Here is a 20,235-nt window from a genome sequence, read left to right as displayed (position 1 = left end):
TTGACATTGGCAGTGACGTTTATTTCTCTGGGGGAGGGGAGTTATATACAGCAGTGACCCGGATGTCCGGGAGCCCCTCACCCCCACCAGGGTTTTGGGTGGGGAAGGAGGCATTGGCAGAAGGCACACAGTGACGATGGCCCGGAGGAGGCCAGGAATTATGAGTGGGGGAGTAGTGTATCCTGGGAGACCCAGATGGGGAAACTGAGGCTCGGCGAGGGCAGCTGGTCCCGAGAGCTCGCGTTGGTTCTCCTTTATGCCCCGGCTACAGGAGGACGCAGGGGCAGCCCCCGTCCTTCTTCCTGGGGGCACTGGGTGGGCTGGGTGGGAGCTCTTGCTCCTGATACTTCCTGTGGGGAGAGGCTGGTGAGTTTGGGCTGGGCGGGTGGGGTGGGGACAAGGACGACGGGAAGGGGGCTGCACTCACCGGACCGCGCGCACCAGCTGCTCGAAAGCTTCGTCCACGTTGAGACGCAATTTGGCGGAGGCCTCGAAGTAGGCCACGTGGTGGGAGGCGCTGAAGGCGGAGGCTTCAGATCGGGGGACCTTGGGGTGGGAGGGGACATGGGCAGGAGTCAGGTCTCTGCATTCAGGGTGGGTCCCAGCCCGGGCAGAGGCAGAAAGACACACTGCCACACGCCTTTGGTGGGGGTTACATACTGCTGGGGCTCAAGTGAAGAGGAAAAGCTCCAGGGAGATTCGGGGTGCGGGGGGGAGGGGGGGCGGGCGGGAGATGCCGAAGGGGCTCGGTGCCATCTAAGTAAGGAGTGAGGGAAAGTTCCATAGCTAACTGTGACTTCGTGTGGCAGAGAAGGCAGGGTGTTCCCAGCAGAAGCCTGAGCAAAGCTCCCAGGGCTGGAAATCCCCAAAGGCTTAATCTAAAAGATGAGTTCTGGGTGGAAATCAGGCAGTGTGTGTATATAGGGAAGCGGTGAGAGGAGAGAAAGGAAGGGACAAGACCACAGTGGGCATCAAGCGCCTGGTGGGGGAGCTGGAGTTGTCTCCCTGGGGTGCTAGGGAGCCATGGGAGGGCAGTGAGCTGGGGAGGAGCAGGGGGGCAGGGGGGCGAGTGGGAGGTAGACTGGAGAGAAGGAATGGGAGGCAGAGGCTAGGGTCCAGGTGGGAACAAGAGGTGGGGACAGGGCAGAGAGTTGGGGCTCGTCGACCTGGGGAGGTGGGGAAGTGCCTTTCCTTCCATCCAGCCACCTCTCCTGGGAACTCCCGTGTACCATGCTGGGGACCGAGAAGGTCCCACTTGGGGGCAACACATCTAGTGAGGTGCATGACAATGGAGGGAGCAGGACCGGGGAGCCCCAATCAAGATGGGGTCCCGGGGAGTTCCCAGACCTGGCGCTGTGTCTCCAGATCTGCCTTGTTCCCGACCAACACGATGGGGAAGTCATCGCGGTCCTTGACTCGGAGGATCTGCGTAAAGAGCTTGCTCACCTCGTTAAAGCTGTGGATGAAGCGGGAGGCGTGAGGTCCAGCCGGCCTCTCGGACCCAGTCCCCACCCCGCCCCCCCACCCCGACCCCCTCGCTCCGCCACGGCAACCCCTCTCACCTCTGCCGGTCATTAATAGCAAACACCAGCAGGAAGCCGTGGCCGGCACGCATGTACTGTTCCCGCATGGCACCGAACTCCTCCTGGCCCGCGGTGTCCAGGACTGCAGAGAGGGGGAGAGGGGCCGTCGTGGGGACGAGGCTCCCCCTAACCACCTCGGAGAGAGCCCTCAGCCCCGCCACCATCCCCCCATCCACTCCCTGCCGCCCTCACTGTCCAGCCGAGCTGGGATGCCATCCACCGTGCAGATCTTCGTGTAGGAGTCTTCAATGGTGGGGTCGTAGTCAGACACGAAGTAGGACTGGTGGGGTGGGGAGAGGACACTGTTACTGCAGCACCTCAGCAGAGACATGTAGCCCTGTCGCTGGGCCCCACCTTTCTCTGCCCTCATCTTTCTGGATCTCTGTGCCCCCCTATCTAGGTCTCTGTCCCTCCCCAGTCTCCTTTCTCTGAGTCCCTCCTGGTCCTCTCTCTCTTTCTGGTACAAAGGACATCTCCCACATTGTGATTACGTCCTGGCTGAGTGGCACTGAACAAATCACTTTCCCTCTCTGAACCTCAATTTCCTCATTTGGAAAATGAGGACAAAAATAGCACTACGCTTAATTCAGGGTTTGTGAGATTCAGGGGAAATCCCTCTTAAGCATTTAACTATCATCTGGACATAATAGATGCTTAGTTATTGGGAGCAGTTGTTGTCCAGAATATCTGCCTGTCTTTCTCTCTCTCCCTTCTCCTCTCTCCCTCCCCTTTTTTTCTTCTTCTTCTTCCTCCTCTTCCTCCCTCTCCCCCTCCTTTTCCTCCGGCAGCTTTTCCAGTGTCTCCTCCCAGGGGAAGGTCTCGGTGCCAATCGGGCTGCGGAGAAGCTGCCCCGCCCGCAGGCCGGGCCCCTCCCTTCCTGCCTGGGTCCCGCCTGCCTCCTGCAAGGCGTTTGGCCAGCTTTGGGGCTGCCCCTGGGTGCAAAGGGCTGCGGCCTTTCTCTCCACATGCAGAGACTCCCATGCAGGCTCTGGCTGGGGTCTCTGGGGGGTGTTGGGCCCAGGGGCCTCTCCGGTAGCATCTTGGGAGCAGACGCCTATCCAGGGTTTCTCCGAGGTGGGAGGGTTTTCTTTGGGAATGGGGCAGAGGTTTCCTGGGTAGGGGTGGACTTTCAGGAGAGAAGGGGTGATCTGGCAGCTGAGGCTCCGAGGGCTGCATCCTGTCTCTTAGGCGGGTGTGTGGTGAGGGCTTGTCCCCGAGAGAGGGTGTAGGGACCAGGCCCTGGGGGGGTTAGGGGTGTGTCTTCAGAGCACATGGGGACAAACTCAGGGATGAGAACTGGGGGAGAGCCCCAAGGCAGCTTGGGTGCGTTTGGGCCGTTTGTCCTAGAATATAGGTGCATGTTTGGAGAGTCAGAGACCCTGAGATGCTATCGGGTCAGAGAAACTCCCAAGGAGCGAGTCTTTCTGGGGGTGCCAAGAATCTGGGGGCTAGCTAGGGTTTCTGAGAAGGGCTCAGAGAACCGCAGTGGAGGAAAACTCAAGATGGAGGAGGGTTGGTTTTCCTCGGGGGAGGATGGAGGTCTGGGTGTGCCGGGATGGGGGATCCCCAGGACTTGGGGTCTTAGAGTTCTCCCGAGTGGCCAAGGGGCAAGAGATGTTTGAAATCTCTTGGGTTTGAGAGTGCCTCTCTCGGGACTAGGTGGTCCCAGATAGGTCTCAGGAGCAAAGTCTGGAGGAGGTCCTGAAGAGGTTAAGTGCCCCGACTGGGGGAGTCTCAAGGGCATTGGGCACAGGCATTCTCCCAGTTAGGCTCTGAGTGGCTCAGAGGGGGAGCTGGGGTCTGGGATTTGGGGGAGATGGGGCTCAGGGTGAGGGGAGGTGGCGCCTAGGCGGGTGGGGGCCCATGAGAGTGCTTAGGGTCTGAATGGGGCCACTCCTCTAGGTTTAGGGTGCTCCCAGGAGGTGCCCAGGGTCAGGTCAGCCTGGCAGCTGCGTCTTGGGTACTGAGGGGAGAGATGGTGTGGGTCTCAGGATGCGAGTATAGGAGGATGGTCTCTCGTTTAGGGGGTGGAGGCCCTGGGAGGCTCAGGGTCACAATCCGAGGGGATCGTTTGATTAGAGGGCCTCATAGGAGGGTCTCAGTGATGGGTCAAGGGGAACTCGGGGTCTCAGGGATCCCCCAAAGGGCTCAGTTCTGGGTCCCGGGGGCACCCCCCCGGGTGAGGGCCCACTACCTGGATGAACTGGATGGTCAGCGCGCTCTTGCCCACGCCGCCGCCGCCCACGACCACCAGCTTGTGTGTCTCGCTGGGTGGGGGGTCCCCGGGTCCCGGCCCCCCGCCCCGGGGCCGCCCCCGCCCTGTCCCGGACGCCGCCCCGCTGCTCATGTCGCCACCGCTGCTGCCGCCGCTGCTACCGCCTGGGGGGAGCCGGGCGGGGCCTAGGGGCGGGCCACGCTAATAAGGCTACTGCATAATCATGAGCTCCAAAGAGGGGCTCGAGCCCTGGGACACTTAAGGAGGAGGCAAGGCCCGGGAAAGGGAGGAGCTATGCTAATAAGGGCAGGGGAGCGGCGCTCGCTGCGGAGGGGAATTCCGAATGGGGCGGGGATATGCTAATGAGAGGACTGTGCTCCCCGGGAGCGGAGCCACGCGCTCCGGCTGGCGGGCCGTCTGGGGGCGGGGATATGCTAATAAGAGCTCTCATCCTTTCCGCAGACGGGTCAGGAAGATCGTTCGGGGAGGGGCTATGCAAATGAAAGCCCGTGATGCAGCTTCTCAGGGCAACGTCCCGGAGGTCGGGTTGTAGGAGGCGGGGCTCGCCAACTCGCGCGCGGCCGTATATAGGCGCGCTCTGAGGAAGGAGCAGGTCCTGGGATCTTAGCCAAGCTCCCGACCTGGGTGTCTGGGCTGGAAGCTGGAGTCTCCGCCCGCTAAGGGACCCAGGCTTCCGTTTCCCGCTGTCCCAGCCAAGCGGAAGACAGACTGGGAGGGGAGATGGGGCCCTGGAGGGGGACAGCCGGGTAACGGGGCAGGGAGGGGCCGTGAGATCACTGCATTCCTAATTCGTGAGCCAGCTTGTCCAAGCCTGGACGCGTGGGTCATGGAGGGCCTAGGGCCAGGCTTTCTGGGTCTTGAAAGAGGAGGAAGCTGAGGGCCCAGACTCCTGGGTCCCTGGGAGAGACTGGGGATGGAGGCCTGGATTCCTGGGTCCTGGGAAGGAGGGCATTTGGGGGTTCTGTAAAGGAGGGAGCTGGGGGCCCAGAATCTTGGGTCCAGGGGTTGGAGGAGCAGGGGACCCAGGATTCTGGATCCGAGGGAGTTGGGGTGGGGAACCCGAACACTCGTGTTCGTGTAAGGTACGAGCTTGAGACCCCGAATGGTCTAAGGCAGGAAGGGCTTGAGGGTCCGACTCTTAGACCTAAGGAAAGAAGGCTCAGATGCCTGAGTCACAGGGAGGGGGGAATGGGAGTCCAGACTCCGCCACTCTCGGGAGAGGAATCGAAATTTGGATTTCTATCCTAATTTTCTATCCTAAATGAGGAGGAGGCTGTAGGGCTGGGCTCCTTGGTTCCAAATTTAGAGGGGACAGGGGCATCGGGATTCTGGGATCCCCAGAATGTGGGCGGGGCAACTCCCAGCCAGTCCAGCTTTTTTTTTTTTCTCCCGGCCACTCCGCTGAACTACAATTCCCTTGCATCTGTCCCACTGAGTGCTCTTTACGTCACTTCCTGTTCCGTAGCTCTTTCCGCGCGCGCGCAGGGCACTGTGGGGCCTCATCGCGGGCCACCACAACCCCGCCCACTTCACCTCTCACCCCCTTGCTGTCCCCGCGCGACGGAGGCGACGCGCGGACTACGCCTCCCGGCGTGCGTCGCGCGCACCTCTGCCCATATGCCCCAGTGACTGCTGGGAAACTGAGTCCGGAGGCTTCCCACCAGCCTTCACGGCACCGTGCTCGGTACTTGAAGTCCCGGCAAGCTCGGCGGCGTTTTAGCTCCGCCCCTCTCCTCCCTCTGCTCGCGAGCCCCCCCAGCCCGCCCCGCCCCGCGCCGGGGCCGGAGCCGCAGCCCGAGCGGCGGGGTAAGATGGCGGCGGAGGTCCGGGCCGCGGGGCTCGGGCCTATCGGGGTGGGCGGGGCGGAGTCGGGTCGCTAGTTGTCCCCGGGTCCTCCGCACACGCCGCGGGGCCTGGAGGGCTTAGCGGGGCGGCCTCGGGCCCGGCAGCTGCGGTGGAACCTGGCGCCGAGCGGGGGGCCTTCTCCAGGCCCCGGGAGGCGTCTGTGGGTGCCGGGGGGCATCTACGGGGCGTCCCCGTGAGGACCCGGGACCTCCACAGGGCCTGGACCGAGACTGGGGCCTGTCCTCCATCATATAGCTGGCCTGGGTCATTTCTCTAGGCACTGTTGATCGTCTTTATGGACTGACCGGAGGCTAGGGTCTGCTTAGAGGGTTCTGGGGCCATCTTGAGATCTTGAGATATGTCCCAGGGGTGGACGAGGTCTGCAAGAACTGAGGAGTATCTGCAGAGCCATCTATAGCGCCTGGGGTATGTCTGCTAGGGCTGGGAAGTACCTGCATGGGCTGACCTGAGGATGCAGCTCACCCATAAGGGTCTGGGGCCATTTAGCCGGCCTGGAGGAACCACCCAGGGCTAGAAAGTCTTTTAGGGCCACCCAGAGGGGTGGGATGTGCCCACCAAGGGAGGGAGGCAAATATTGAGATGTGCTGAGAGCCCTGCATGGGTCTCCAACGTCTGGGGAGTGTCTAATCTGGGTGACAGGAGGCTGGGGGCAGTTAGAAGGACCTGGAACCATCTAGGTGGCTTTGAGTGTGACTACAAGAATGCAATCTCTCTGCCTGGAGCAAATTCGAATGCCTTTCCGGGCCAGATAAGCGCGTGGAGAATAAGACAAAGGAGAATATCGGAAAATTTGCCCAGCTCAAATGGTCTTGCCCTTTGGAACATAATTCAAATGAAAAATGTTTGAAAATGCTGCGTTGCCCTCGGCCTGTAGAGAGTTAGAATTAGTCCACGTTAGTCTGGGAAAGTCTATAAGATCATGTAGTGCGATGCTTTTCAAATTCTTTTGACCTTGATCTACAATAAGAAATACATTTTCTCATTAAGACCCATTACATACCGATATATGTATTTAACTACTATCCAAGTCCCATTAATTAACATTTCCAATGACTACTTGTGATGTACTGTGAAGAATTTTCTCCTGTGCTCGATTTACCTTTTATAACAAGCTATTTGTCAAGCACTGTCCTGCCGTGAGACTCTATAGTTTGGGAAACACCGATCTGGGGGGCCCTAGCAATGTCTGCAGAACCTTCTGGTGGGGAAAAGATGTAAGGAGCCGTGGGTGTGTCTGCAAAGCCCTGGGCATGTCTCAGTGGGCGAGGGAGCATCTTCAAGTCCCGCAAAGGGTTTGGGATCTGTGTGTCTGTAGTCAGCAGATCTTGAAGCTTCTGTTATGTGACAGTCACTGTTCTACATTAGCATAGGCTTCCCCCTGGAGATGCTAGAGGGCAACTTCCGGGCTGAGAACTGTCCACAGGGCTTTATCAGGGCGGGCCATGTCAGTGGGAGTTAGGGAAGGAGTGAGGGCTCTTGAAGAGCTGGGAGGCTGCACGTGGGAGCTCTGGCATGACTTGAAAATCTGTAGTAGGAGGGAGCCCCGGGACGGAGGTCTTTCCTATGAAGGTATGCAGCTAGGGGCCTGGAGGAGACGGGCGTAGGGGAATCCTGGGCCTTAAAGGCTAGTAATGATAATTATTGTTCCTCCGTGTCAAGTTCTTGGGCTGTGCTAACTCTGTGGCGGAAGCCTGTCTCCTTGTAATTCTCACAGCCTTTCTCTGAGGTCGCTCCTCCTACTGAACCCGTTTACAACTCAGCACACTGAGTTGGGGGTTAGGGGTCTTGAAGGTTTCTAGGAGCTTTGAGGCTAGATATTGTCAGGGAAGCCTACAGCTGAAAGATTCTTATTTTCTGAAGCCCTAGTCAAGACAGCCGCCAGAAGGATGATCTTTTAGCTTTAGCAGAATCTAAGAATTTCTATGACCTCGCCAAGGCTTCAGCCCTGTTTCTGTACAATGGGCAGATACGCGATAGGTGGCTGCCCCCTCTGGGGTCTCACGGGACAGCATCGCTTTCTGAAATTAGTGTTTTCATTTTAAAAGGGGCGTACTGGTTTTGTAGATCACTCTGTCCTAGTTCCAGCTTATCTTATGTATGTAAATACATTTTTTTGGCCCCTCACCATCGAGGAAAATTGACGCTTTAGGAAGCTGTGTCGTGGTTAAGGCTCCCCCAGCACCCTGGCACACACCTCAGTTTGGGAAAGGTGGGGTTATGAGACTGAGGGACACACTATTTGAAACCACAACTCAGCAGAAACAAATCTTGGCGTTGGGTGGGCTCCCATGAGGGTGGGCAATGAGGTGTGAAAGTTTGGTTCTGGGGGAAGCTGTGAGAACTAGGGGGTCAGGTGTCACAGGAGGAGGCTGGGAAGGCCTCACTTCGACATGAATCCTGACAAGGGAAGAGACTCGCTCTCACCCCTCGGGTGTCTGCTCTGGGCCTGGTACTGGGCCAAGGACTGGGATGGGGAGAGGGAGAGCAGGGATGCTGAAGAGGCTGTTGATGGAGGCAGCGTGGGAGGCCCTTGAGGTCTCTCTCCAGCCTCTGCTTCACCTCCTTCTGCCACTACTCCCTCCCCCTCCCCCAGCCTCCACGCCAAACTGTCCCCCCTCAACCTCCAGGTGACCATGGAGGAAGAAGATGAGTCTCGAGGGAAGACAGAAGAGTCGGGCGAGGATCGGGGCGATGGTCCTCCAGACAGAGACCCCACGCTTTCCCCGTCTGCCTTCATCCTGGTGAGGCTGCCAGAGGCCTGGGGCTGAGGGAGGGTGGGGCTGGGAGTCTCGATTCCAGGGCCAGACTCCTGGGCCCTGGGGGGGAGGAGGGGCTTGGGGCCTGGCCTCTTGGCTCCTCCGAAGCGTGAGTTTGGTTGTAGGGGTTTCTGAAATGGCCGTCTCCCAGGAGCAGAGCTCGTGGCTGTTGCCAGAGTCCGCTGACAGCCCTTTCTTTTCACCCCCTTCGCCCTCCTTCTCCTCAGCGGGCTATTCAGCAGGCCATGGGAAGTTCCCTGCAGGGAGATCTGCCGAATGATAAAGGTAGGACGGGTCCTGGTCCTCTGAGCCCGCGGTCCTATCTCTGCATTCTTTCTCCGGATTTCACTCATGTACTCTTTTCTGAGGCCTCCTGGGTGCCACCCTTGTGCAGGCACAGAGAACCAAAGATGGCTCGGCCCCCGTGGCTGCCTTGGAGGGGTTCATGGTCTGGTGGGAGGGAGACACGGTCACAGCACAGAGGTAGCCCGAGGTGCTGTGGGAGGGCAGGAGGCCCAGCCAAGCTAGCATGGAGGGGGACGGGGTCCTGGAAGGCTTCTGAGAGGGGGCAAGAGGCAACTGGGTTTCAAAGGATGTATTGGAGTTGTCTGGTAAAGAAGAAAGCCCGATAGGCAGAGGCAGCAGCAGGCGCACAGCACAGGGGTGTGTCACAGGCCTCAGTTGTAGATTTTAGCAGCTAGTGGGCAAGGGGGCACGAGCAGGAGGGAGGCAGGGGAGGTCCGTGGGGACCTGGTCACGGCAAGGCTCAGATGCCGAGCTGACCTGTCTGGACTGCATCCTATGGGTGGCTAGGAGGACAAATGGGTGAGAGAGTTGGGGCCTCAGAAGGCTGCTGGGGAGGTCTTTCTGGGACCCAGGTTGGGAGGCGGTGGATGGAAGCCTGCAGAATGGGCAGGAGCTTGGAGCCCTGTGGCGAGCCAGGGCAGGCTCCTCTTCCTCTGCCCCACAAGGTCTCTGCATCTAGTGCCCTGTCTCCAGTTCCCCCATGCCAATCTCTCTCCAGATGGCTCTCGGTGTCACGGCCTTCGATGGAGGCGCTGCCGGAGCCCACGGTCAGAGCCCCGTTCCCAGGAATCAGGGGGGACTGACACGGCTACTGTGAGTAAGAAGAGGGTGCTGGGGACTCGGACTCCTGGGCCTGGATGCCTGAGATGGGAGACGGGTGGGGACCCAGACTCCTGGGGCTGGGGTGCTGATCAGAGGCAGTGTTGTAGGTCTGGGGGCCCTGGAGGCAGTCAGGATGAGGGAATTGGTTGGATCCCCACATTTCCTTGGGGTCTCAGATGGCTGGATTCTTGGGAGGTCAGGGGCTGGGGAAGTGGGATTTGCGGTCCTCACGTGAGCACGGACAGGATGGGACCCCTCCTGGCCTCTTCCAGGTGTTGGACATGGCCGCGGACAGCTTCCTCGCGGGGCTGGTGAGTGTCCTGGATCCCCCGGATACCTGGGTCCCCAGCCACCTGGACCTGCGGCCTGGCGAGTGAGTAGTTGGGCAGCCAGAGTGGGCGAGGCCCCGATGGTGGGAGCTAGAGGCACCCCAAGGCTCACTCTCCCCTTCTGCCTTGCAGGAGCGAGGACATGCTGGAGCTGGTGGCCGAGGTCCGAATTGGGGACAGGGATCCGATGCCCCTGCCCGTGCCCAGCCTGCTACCCCGTCTCAGGGCCTGGAGGACGGGCAAAACGGGTATGTGGTGCCAGGGCGGAGCTGGGCGGGAGCCAGCCACTGTTAGTAGGAATAGTAGTGACGATCGTATCCTTTAGACAAGATCTTTATTTTACCGTTTTTCTCCTGTTAGACTTTGATTAGGCTGTATGGATGTACATAAAGTGAAAACTGATGACTGATACCAAGCACATGGGAGCCGGTAGCCAGTGTGTGGTGCTCGGTCTGACTGCATTGGGATTTCATCTCCCCAGGAGGGAGGGCTCTTAGCGTCTCCATCTTTCAGAGGAGAAAAGTCTGAAAGAGGGAAGTCACTTGCTCAGGGTGGCACAGCCGGGGGCTTCATGGTGGTCCTGGGCCCTGAGCCCCAAGCCTGGGGCCGTCTGAGTGTAAAACCCAAGTGTTTGACGTCTGCGATGTGCGCCTGCCCAAGTGAGTCGGTCCCCCAGCCCCGCTCGCAGCAGTCGAGCTGTGAGCAGGGCAGAGCAGAGCTTCTCGAAGTGGAGCCAGTTCCCAGGAGGACTTGTTCATCCACAGGTCCCAGGTCCCACCCCCAGGGTTTCTGACACAGCAGGTCTGGGTGGGGCCTGGGAATTTGCATTTCTAACCAGTTTCCTGGTGGTGCTGCTGCTGCTGGCCCCCCGGGACCCCGATGAACACCCTGGGTTTAGACTTCCCTTCTGCGTGTACGGACAGATTTGGGGAGGGGCGGAGGGGAGAGGAAGGTGCTGGAGAACGCGGCTCGCACACCTTCCGAGCCAGTTCACGTTGCCCTTGTCCTTTTTCTAGAGCTGCGGCTTGACTTACGCATTAGGTGCAAGGGCCATGGTGCCTGGGGCCCACCACACTCTTAGGGTGGGAGTATTTTCATTTCTTTTAAAATCAGAAGCCATAGAGGATAAATAAAGAAATGGGCAGGACAGTGTTCCAATAAAACTTTATTTACACAGACAGGGGGTGTGCTGTCAGTGATAGCGATGTATCTGGAACCTAAGAGTTGTCTTCAGGGCGACTGCTTTATCTTCTTATTCCCAGTAGTTTTTTGGTCTTCATTGGGCAAATGATGAAAACTTAGGAAAAAGAAAAGAAAATGCCCCTAATCCTATCCCACGTGAGAATTAAGTAAAGAAGTGGATGTCTGTCTTTCCAGAGCACTCCAGTCTGTGGGGATGTTTCAGGTGGCGGTGATGACGGCCAGGGGGGTAGGAGCTCGTGCTCAGAGTCTGCGGGGCCGGGCGCAGTCTGGTTCTTTCTGTGCCACCGCCGCTCACCTAGTGCTCTCATCTGGTGAGGTCTGAACGCTGTCGTTGTCATCGTGAGCTCCTCCTCCCTTTTTTTTTTTTTTTTTTTAAAGATTTAATTTTTTCCTTTTTCTCCCCAAAGCCCCCCGGTACATAGTTGTATATTCTTCGTTGTGGGTTCTTCTAGTTGTGGCATGTGGGACGCTGCCTCAGCGTGGTCTGACGAGCAGTGCCATGTCCGCACCCAGGATTCGAACCAACGAAACACTGGGCCGCCTGCAGCGGAGCGCGTGAACTTAACCACTCGGCCACGGGGCCAGCCCCCCCCTTTTTTTTTTTTTTGAGGAAGATTAGCCCTGAGCTAACTACTGCCTCTCCTCCTCTTTTTGCTGAGGAAGACTGGCCCTGAGTTAACATCCATGCTCATCTTCCTCTACTGTATACATGGGACACCTACCACAGCATGGCTTTTGTCAAGCCGTGTCATGTCTGCACCCGGGTTCCGAACCAGTGAACCCCGGGCTGCTGAGAAGCGGAACGTGCAAACTTGACCACTGCGCCACTGGGCTGGCCCCGTACGCCCTGCTTTCTTTTCCTCCTGTGTCCTCAGCCCGGCTCTGCTTGGCTTGTTGACATTTGTCTTTCCTCACTCTAGTGTGCACTCCTTGAAGGCAGGGATTTTTCACTATTTATTCACCATCCTACTCCTAGCACCCTGGACAGCGCCTGGCACAAAATAGGTGGTGGATGAAAATGCCTTGGCTGAATGAGCAAAGCCCCATTTTATAGACGGGGAAGTTGAGGCAGGCAGAGGTTGAGTTCCTGGCTGACGGTCATGTCACAGGTGAGGGCTGGAGCCTGGGGTCCAGATCAGGAGGTGTCTCCCGAGCTACCCTCTCAATGCCCTGCTTCCCTGGCACTGTCCCCACGGCTGTGCTGGCATCCTTGCCGGGCAGGGTCCTTGCAGTTACGTGTGGGCGAGAGAGTGGCCTCTGGACTCTGAGCATGTGTCTGAGTCCTGGCCTGGCCGCCCGCCCCAGGTTCAGCCGCGGTCAGTTGTCTCCATGTGTGTGACTTGTGGCCCTGAGTGCTTAGGTCTCAGGAGGGTGGAGGAGGTGGCGTCAGAAAGCATGATGCCTGGCCTGTAGGAGGGAGTGGACGCTGGTTGTGGCTGTCACCGGTCAATGATGGCTCTGAGTCCTGAGCAGAGGTAGCCCCTTGGCGAGGGCTCGTCACAGAGTACAGAGTGCAGGGTGGGGACTCGGGCGCTCAGAGGCCCCAGCTCTGCCCCTTCCTGGCTCCGGAAGGGCAATCCACCTTTTCACGCTCACCTTGCTCCTCTGTGACACGGGATAGGTTCCTGCAAAGGCAGCTGGCGCAGCAGCCAGAGCTCGCCTTGCAGGCCGCCTCGGGTGTGAGCCCAGACTCTCCGGTCTCAGCTGTGCTTTCTGTGGTCACATCGCCGCTGCCATTGGTCAGGGTGGTCTTGGGCTGCAGGCCAGCGGGATATGGGAGTGCAGGTTCAGAGGCCGCTTTGACTGAGTTTGCACTCCGACTTTTCTCTGTTGACTGTGTGCCCTTGGGGAAGATACTGCAGCTCTCTGTGCCTCAGTTTCCTCCCGGGCCCCGTGGGTAGCAGTACCTACAGTGGGGACTTGTTGGGAGCCTCCTACAAGAGCTCACACAGTAAAGTGCTGGGATTGCCTGCAGGTGCAGCCGGTGCTGGGGGTGGGGGGTGCTGTCCTGCCTGTGGCCCCTCTGCTGGGGGACAGGGAGGAGGGATGTGCACCTGACCCTGGCTCTCTGTGTCCTCTGTTCCTTTGCAGTTTCTCCACAGTCTCACTCTTCTCGACCCCCCTGTGCCCGCCACCTCCTCACCTTGGGCACCGGAGACGGGGGCCCTGCCCCACCCCCTGCCCCCTCCTCTGCGTCCTCCTCGCCTTCCCCTTCCCCCTCATCATCCTCCCCTTCCCCTCCTCCCCCTCCACCACCTCCAGCACCCCCGGCCCCACCTGCCCCCCGGTTTGACATCTACGACCCCTTCCACCCCACCGACGAGGCCTATTCCCCACCACCCGCTCCGGAGCAGAAGTACGACCCCTTCGAGCCCACTGGTTCCAACCCCAGTTCATCAGCGGGGACCCCCTCCCCTGAGGAGGAAGAGGAGGAGGAGGAGGAGGAAGAGGAAGAGGAAGAAGAGGAAGAGGAGGAAGAAGGCCTGTCCCAGAGCATCAGCCGCATCTCGGAGACCCTGGCGGGCATCTACGATGACAACAGCCTGAGCCAGGACTTCCCAGGTGACGAGAGCCCCCGCCCGGACCCCCAGCCCCCGCAGCCGACTCCAGCCCCTGGAACGCCACCCCAGGCGGACTCCACCCGGGCCGAAGGAGCCACCCGCCGGCGCGTCTTTGTGGTGGGGACCGAGGCGGAGGCCTGTCGGGAAGGCAAGGTCTCGGTGGAGGTGGTGACGGCCGGCGGGGCCGCGCTCCCGCCCCCGCTGCTGCCGCCCGGCGACTCAGAGATCGAGGAGGGCGAGATCGTGCAGCCCGAGGAGGAGCCGCGGGTGGCGCTCTCCCTCTTCCGCACCCGGGCCGCCCGCCCTCCTCCCGCAGCCTCCGCGCCCCCTGCCGCCCAGCCCCCGCCCCCGCCGCCCGCGCCCCGTGCCCCCGAGGGCGACGACTTCTTGTCCCTGCACGCCGAGTCAGACGGCGAGGGCGCCCTGCAGGTGGACCTCGGGGAGCCGGCCCCGGCGCCGCCGGCGGCCGACACACGCTGGGGCGGCCTGGACCTGCGCCGCAAGATCCTGACCCAGCGGCGGGAGCGCTACCGCCAGCGCTCGCCGTCCCCGGCTGCCGCCGCGCCCGCCGGGCCACCCACCCGCAAGAAATCGAGGCGGGAGCGCAAGCGCAGCGGCGGGGAGCCCAAGGAGGCGGCCGCGGCCTCGGCTGGCGTGCAGCCCGCCCCGCCGGCGCCCGCCTCGCCCTGGGACTCCAAGAAGCACCGCTCCCGGGACCGCAAGCCCGGCTCCCACGCCTCGTCCGCCCGCCGCCGCTCCCGCTCCCGCTCCCGCTCCGCCCGCCGCCGCTCGCGCAGCCCCGAGCGCCGCCGCGGGGGCAGCCGCCGATCGCGCTCCCGGGAGAAGCGGCGGCGGCGGCGGCGCTCGGCCTCCCCGCCCCCGGCAACGTCTTCGTCGTCGTCGTCGAGGCGCGAACGGCACCGCGGCAAGCACCGGGACGGCGGCGGCAGCAAGAAGAAGAAGAAGCGGTCGCGGTCCCGGGGCGAGAAGCGGTCCGGGGACAGCGACAAGGCCCCGGCGCCCGCGCAGCCGCCCTCGGGCTCTGCCTCCCTGGGCGCGGAGAGGGACAGCCGCCGCCGCGGGGCCGTGCCGCCCTCCATCCAGGACCTCACGGACCACGATCTCTTCGCTATCAAGCGGACCATCACGGTGGGCCGGCCGGACAAGTCCGACCCGCGAGGCCCCTCCCCGGCCCCGGCCTCGTCGCCCAAGCGCGAGGTCCTGTATGACTCGGAGGGACTGAGCGCCGAGGAGCGGGGCGGCAAGAGCAGTGAGAAGGACCGGCGCCGCTCTGGGGCCGCCTCCTCCTCCTCCTCTTCCCGGGAGAAGGGATCGCGGCGGAAGGCCCTGGATGGAGGGGACCGGGACAGGGACAGGGACAGAGATAGGGACAGGGACAGGTCATCCAAGAAGGCCCGGCCCCCCAAGGAGTCGGCACCCTCCTCAGGGCCCCCGCCCAAGCCCCCGGTCAGCAGCGGCTCGGGCTCCTCGTCCTCATCGTCGTCCTCGTCCTCGCGGAAGGTGAAGCTGCAGTCCAAGGTGGCGGTGCTGATCCGCGAGGGCGTCAGCAGCACCACGCCGGCCAAGGAGGCCGCGTCCGCCGGCCTGGGCTCCATCGGAGTCAAGTTCAGCCGCGACCGCGAGAGCCGCTCCCCCTTCCTCAAGCCGGATGAGCGGGCCCCTGCCGAAGTGGCCAAAGCAGCTCCGGGCAGCACCAAGCCCAAAAAGACCAAGGTCAAGGCCAAGGCCGGGGCCAAGAAAGCCAAGGGGACCAAGGGAAAGACCAAGCCATCCAAGACCAGGAAAAAGATCCGCAGCGGGGGCAGCAGCGGGGGCAGCGGGGGCCCCGGGACACTGAAGAAGTCCAAGGCGGATAGCTGCAGCCAGGCGGCCGGAGCCAAGGGGGCCGAGGAGACTTCCTGGTCCGGGGAGGAGCGGCCGGCCAAGGCCCCCAGCACCCCGCCCCCCAAGGTAGTCCCTCCGCCCCCTGCGCTCACGCCCGACTCCCAGACTGTGGACAGCAGCTGCAAGACACCCGAGGTCTCTTTCCTGCCCGAAGAGGCCACCGAGGAGGCTGGGGTCCGCGGTGGGGCAGAGGAGGAGGAGGAGGAGGAAGAGGAGGAGGAGGAGGAAGAGGAGGAGGAGGAGGAGCAGCAGCCTGCCACCACCACGGCCACCAGCACGGCCGCTGCCGCCCCCAGCACCGCTCCCAGTGCAGGGTCCACAGCCGGCGACTCAGGGGCGGAGGATGGGCCAGCCCCCCGGGTCTCCCAGCTGCCCACGCTGCCCCCGCCCATGCCCTGGAACCTGCCCGCTGGGGTGGACTGCACCACCAGCGGTGTTCTGGCCTGTGAGTGTCCCCTGGGGGGGCCAGGGCAGGTTGTGGCAGACAGGGTGGGGGAGGGCAAGGTCCCATGGAGACAGACTTGGAGGCCGTGGGGATGCCGACCCGGGCTGGGAGGGCTGCGGGTGGATGAGGGTCCGTCAGGGTCTGTCTGCGGGGTTCTGGATGTTGGGGGCAGTGGGAGAGAGCAGGGCAGGTGGGAGCAGGGGTGGCTGCTCAGCACAGATGAGGAGTGGCATGTGGCCTGGGGGTCCTCCTAGAGGTGGGCTAGGATACGCTTGGTGGAGGGACTGGAAAGGATGGGGTGAGCAGGGAGTGGGGTCCCTTGGGGGATGGCAGTAAGCTCTGCCAGGCCCCAGAGGTGGGGAGAGGTAGGACTGGTTGTGGGGGGCTGGGGAGACGGAGTCTACTTCGGCCACCACCTCATCACTGAGTGCCCTGGCTATGTCCCCCCGGCCTCTTGAGTTCTGAGAAGATGAGGAGTGTGGGTGGTCCTCAGTGGCCAAGGCCCCCTTTGCCTGGCTCTGAACCTGGGCCCGTGTGGCCCACCCAGGGGCCCGAGGCGGGAGCTGGCAGCAGGGCACTAGCTCACTGTCTTCTCTCATGTCCGCTGCCCGTCCCCCTGTCGTCCCCCTCCGCCTCCTGCAGTGACTGCACTTCTCTTCAAGATGGAGGAGGCCAACCTGGCGAGCCGAGCAAAGGCCCAGGAGCTGATCCAGGCCACCAACCAGGTGGGCTCCCCTGGGGCAGGGTCCCCTCAGCCCCTTTGCTTGTCCCCTGCCCCAGGTTAGGAGAGGAAGCCTGACTCCCGGCAGGCTTTGGGGTGAGGTGTTGGCCCGAAGAGGAGCTGTGGCCCCTGGGACTGTTGGGAACTCAGGGTGGGACAAGAGCGGTACGCGTTCCCTCCTCCCCTCCACCTCCCTGTGTTCATCCTCCAACCTCTTCCCACAGATCCTCAGCCACCGGAAGCCCCCCTCCAGTCTGGGGGTGACCCCAGCTCCTGTGCCCACCTCTCTGGGTCTGCCCCCTGGTCCCTCCAGCTACCTGCTCCCTGGCAGCCTCCCCCTGGCGGGCTGCGGCTCCACGCCTCCCACCCCCACTGGGCTGGCTGCAGCGTCCGACAAGAGAGAGGGCAGCAGCAGCTCCGAGGGACGTGGGGACACAGACAAGGTGAGCCAGGCTTGCGAGAGGTGGGTTGATGGTGACAGTTTTGCAGAGAACGGGAACAGACACTAAGATGCGGGGCCCGAGGAGACTGGCAGAGGCCGGCGCCAGCAGGTGGGAACCTAGATAAAGCCAAAGTCGTTAAGTTGTGTGGAGACCTGAACTGCAGGCGCAGGATGAATGGGGCACTGGTGCTGGGCAGACTTCCAAACAGTCACGCGTGTGTGTGTGTGTGTGTGTGTGTGTTTGTGTGTGCATGCGCGTGCGTGCGTGTGTGTGTGTGTGTGTGTGTATCTCTACAGAGAGATGCCGACATGGATGGAAACGCCCTCACGTACTTACACACGTACCCACTGCAGTCTGCCCCTGGGTTGCCCATATCTATCTATCTCTCCCCCCCGCCCCCCGCCATGTTTTTGTGTAAGGGGGAGGGTGGTTTGCATGAGAAAACTCGAGCGTCTGTGCATAGGCGAAAGGAGGAAGCCTGGTGCTGGGCAGATATGAACAGGTTTTCATCCAGCCACATCTGCTGCTCCTCGTTGGCCTCGGGGCTGTTTTCCTCTTGGTCGAGTCTGGACGCTTTTCCTTACGGTCCATCAGGCTCTCGCCAGCTGATGGCGTTGCCCGCCCCGTAGACATCTCGTGTGTGGTGCCAGGGGGCAGGCAGAAGAAAGCCCCTGCAGAGTCCCAGACGGGGAGCGGAGGCAGCGCCCAGCTTGGAGGGCCACTCATCCATGGCTTGTGCCGTGGGCTGCAGGACAGGGCCAGGACAGACCCTGTGAGCAGCAGCGGGTCCCTTGCTCTGCCAGGGAGGCTGTGCTGGTCCCTTCTCTGCTGGCATTCTCATTTGTCACATCTGAGATGGGCATGGGGAACAACTCCTTTCTCTCGGCCACCTCTCTTCAGAAACCCACTTCCTGTCAGGCAGGGAGGCCTGAGGCTTCCCTCCAGGTGGCCTGTGGCTCTCCCAGCAGCTCCGTTGGCATGTTCGTCGTCATGTCGTCCGAGGTGTTGGCCCTGAAGTCTGGGGTGCCAGGCCTCAGTTTACCATTCCCATCTTCCCCCAGCCCTGGGCTGTAGGGAGCAGTCACCTGGCTTGTGAGGGCAACCTCCCCAAGATTGGTTCCCGCGGCGACTGTTGTCTCCTGTGCTCGGGCGAGTCGAGGACAGAAGGCCCGGCTCTGGCTGGGTTTTTTCTCCCGCTGGAGGCTTCCTAGGGGTCCAGTTTCAGGAAGACCTGACCTGATCGAGGGGTGCGGCTCTTCCACCCCAGCAGGCTTAGGGGTCTCCCTGCCACCCCTCGCGGCCATCACTCTCAGAACAGCCGTAGCTCCCCTTGATTGGCTCCTTGCTGTCGCCTCCACATGTGTCGCCACAGTTCCCCCCCATTTTACCAGTGAGCCACTAAAGGGTTCAGCCCGTCATCCCAGCCTCAGACTGGTAGGACCAGGACTCCGACACGGGCGTGCCACCTCCACAACCTGCACTCTGAACCTGCCGGCCCCCCCGCGGCTCAACTCCCACCCCGTCTCCGCTGCTCCTAGCCGGTCCCAGCCCCCCAGTGTCCCTCGGCCCGCTGTCCACTCAGGAGCCAGGGCGGTGCCGTGAGAGCCCTCTCTGAGTCTTCGTCCCCCTGAAAAGCTTGCCATGCTTTCCTGCTGCCATCAGAACAAGCCCTTAGAGTCGGATTAAAACAGTCATAACTGTTGGGCTAATGTCTGTCTTCCTGCTGGACTGTGACCTTTGTCAGGGAAGGGACCACGTGTCCTTGTCCTGGCCACCTCGGACAGCCCAGGGTCCAGCCTAGAAGAGATCCTCAGTGACATTCAGAGGCCCAGGCCTGGCCTGCGGTCCAGGGTGACTGTAGCAAGGGAGCACAGGGCGGTCCCTAAGCAGGACTTGAGCCCCAGGCGCAGCCGGCGGTCAGGGAGGCCGCGGGTCCTGCAGGGGCTCATCTGCCCTTCGCCGTCTCTCCCACCAGTATCTGAAGAAGCTGCACACACAGGAGCGGGCGGTGGAGGAGGTGAAGCTGGCCATCAAGCCGTACTATCAGAAGAAGGACATCACCAAGGAGGAGTACAAGGACATCCTGAGGAAGGCTGTCCACAAGGTGGGGCCCCGGGGGCAGATACACGGGGGGCAGGGGGACGAGACGGAGAGATGGACGTGTGCAGACAGACGTCCACAGATGGGGAGACAGGCATGGCGGGTCAGCCTGGAAGGTGAGGAGGGTGACAGGATTTCCTTGAGCCCACCTGGGCCTGTTCTGCTGGCATCAGGGGCACAAGTAGGGACACTGGGGTAGCAGCTCCCGTCCCAGTCCCCGCTGTGCTCAGCAGTTCCAGTGGAGGGGCCCCTGGGGGCCGCCAGTGACTGCAGCTGCCCCTCGTCCCCCAGATCTGCCACAGCAAAAGCGGGGAGATCAACCCGGTGAAGGTGAGCAACCTGGTGCGGGCCTACGTCCAGCGCTACCGCTACTTCCGCAAGCACGGCCGCAAGCCGGGGGACCCCCCGGGGCCCCCCAGGCCGCCCAAGGAGCCGGGGCCCCCGGACAAGGGTGGCCCAGGCCTGCCCCTGCCCCCCCCCTGAGACCCCCCGCCACCCCTGTCCTCCTGCGCTGCCTCGGAATTCTGGACGTATTTATGGCTCCGCCTCCCCACCGCCCTCCCCTGTCAGTGGGATGATGGGGGAGCGCTGCTGCGGGGAAGAGGAGAGCCCCCTGCCCCGCCCGCCCCTGCCCAGGTCCTCACCCTGGAGCCTGTCCCCATCGCCCCTCCTCTCTGTTTGTGCCCCTCCCCAGTTTCATTAAAGATTTCATGAAATGTTACCCCCAAGCCCCCCTGATTTTAGCCCTTTCTTTTCAGAGATGGACTTGGGAAAGGGTTGGGGAGGGCCAGCGCTGGGGGCTTGGCCCAAGTCTGAGGGTAGTCAGCAGGAGACCAACTGTGTGACCCGGGGCCAGCGCATTCCCTTCTCTGGGCCTCGGTTGGGTTCCCTGTGTCTGGAGTGGGCCTGGTGAGGATTCACACAGCCCCAGGCAGGGGAGGCGCTGAGACCCACACCGG

General features: G+C 61.8%; 2 protein-coding genes across 4 annotated transcripts; one reads left to right on the top strand and one right to left on the bottom strand.

Moving 5' to 3' along the window:
• RRAS (RAS related) lies at positions 1–3,963 on the bottom strand. The gene is made up of 6 exons (XM_046680414.1): positions 3,778–3,963; positions 1,776–1,863; positions 1,563–1,665; positions 1,348–1,456; positions 428–546; positions 1–350 (listed from the first exon to the last, which is right to left on the bottom strand). Exons 1-6 carry the CDS (start codon positions 3,928–3,930, stop codon positions 266–268), a joined length of 657 nt encoding a protein of 218 aa, XP_046536370.1. The 5' UTR covers positions 3,931–3,963; the 3' UTR covers positions 1–265.
• Positions 3,964–5,497: 1,534 nt separating this feature from the next.
• Positions 5,498–19,994, top strand: SCAF1 (SR-related CTD associated factor 1). 3 transcript variants are annotated; one of them, XM_046683810.1, is made up of 11 exons: positions 5,498–5,625; positions 8,313–8,426; positions 8,669–8,726; positions 9,466–9,560; positions 9,842–9,942; positions 10,031–10,146; positions 13,193–16,012; positions 16,655–16,737; positions 16,958–17,176; positions 19,152–19,280; positions 19,568–19,994. In XM_046683810.1, exons 2-11 carry the CDS (start codon positions 8,319–8,321, stop codon positions 19,757–19,759), a joined length of 3,921 nt encoding a protein of 1,306 aa, XP_046539766.1. In that variant the 5' UTR covers positions 5,498–5,625; positions 8,313–8,318; the 3' UTR covers positions 19,760–19,994. The 3 variants fall into 3 exon arrangements, with proteins under 3 accessions (XP_046539766.1, XP_046539765.1, XP_046539767.1); XM_046683809.1 differs by lacking the exon at positions 5,498–5,625 and adding an exon at positions 5,640–6,090; XM_046683811.1 differs by lacking the exons at positions 5,498–5,625; positions 8,313–8,426; positions 8,669–8,726 and having other exon boundaries at positions 9,466–9,564.
• Positions 19,995–20,235: the final 241 nt, after the last annotated feature.

The sequence above is a fragment of the Equus quagga genome, chromosome 13, assembly GCF_021613505.1.
Source record: "Equus quagga isolate Etosha38 chromosome 13, UCLA_HA_Equagga_1.0, whole genome shotgun sequence".
Taxonomy (NCBI): Eukaryota; Metazoa; Chordata; class Mammalia; order Perissodactyla; family Equidae; genus Equus; species Equus quagga.
This window is presented reverse-complemented; position numbering and strand designations above follow the sequence as displayed.

Coding starts and splice junctions, on each gene's coding strand:
- RRAS (XM_046680414.1), bottom strand. CDS start 3,930: ATGAGCAGCGGGGCGGCGTCCGGGACAGGGCGGGGGCGGCCCCGGGGC. Junction 1,666..1,775: donor CATCCCAGCTCGGCTGGACA/GTGAGGGCGGCA, acceptor CCCTCTCTGCAG/TCCTGGACACCGCGGGCCAG. Junction 351..427: donor CAGCTGGTGCGCGCGGTCCG/GTGAGTGCAGCC, acceptor CTCTCCCCACAG/GAAGTATCAGGAGCAAGAGC.
- SCAF1 (XM_046683810.1), top strand. CDS start 8,319: ATGGAGGAAGAAGATGAGTCTCGAGGGAAGACAGAAGAGTCGGGCGAG. Junction 16,013..16,654: donor CACCAGCGGTGTTCTGGCCT/GTGAGTGTCCCC, acceptor CGCCTCCTGCAG/TGACTGCACTTCTCTTCAAG. Junction 16,738..16,957: donor TGATCCAGGCCACCAACCAG/GTGGGCTCCCCT, acceptor CTCTTCCCACAG/ATCCTCAGCCACCGGAAGCC.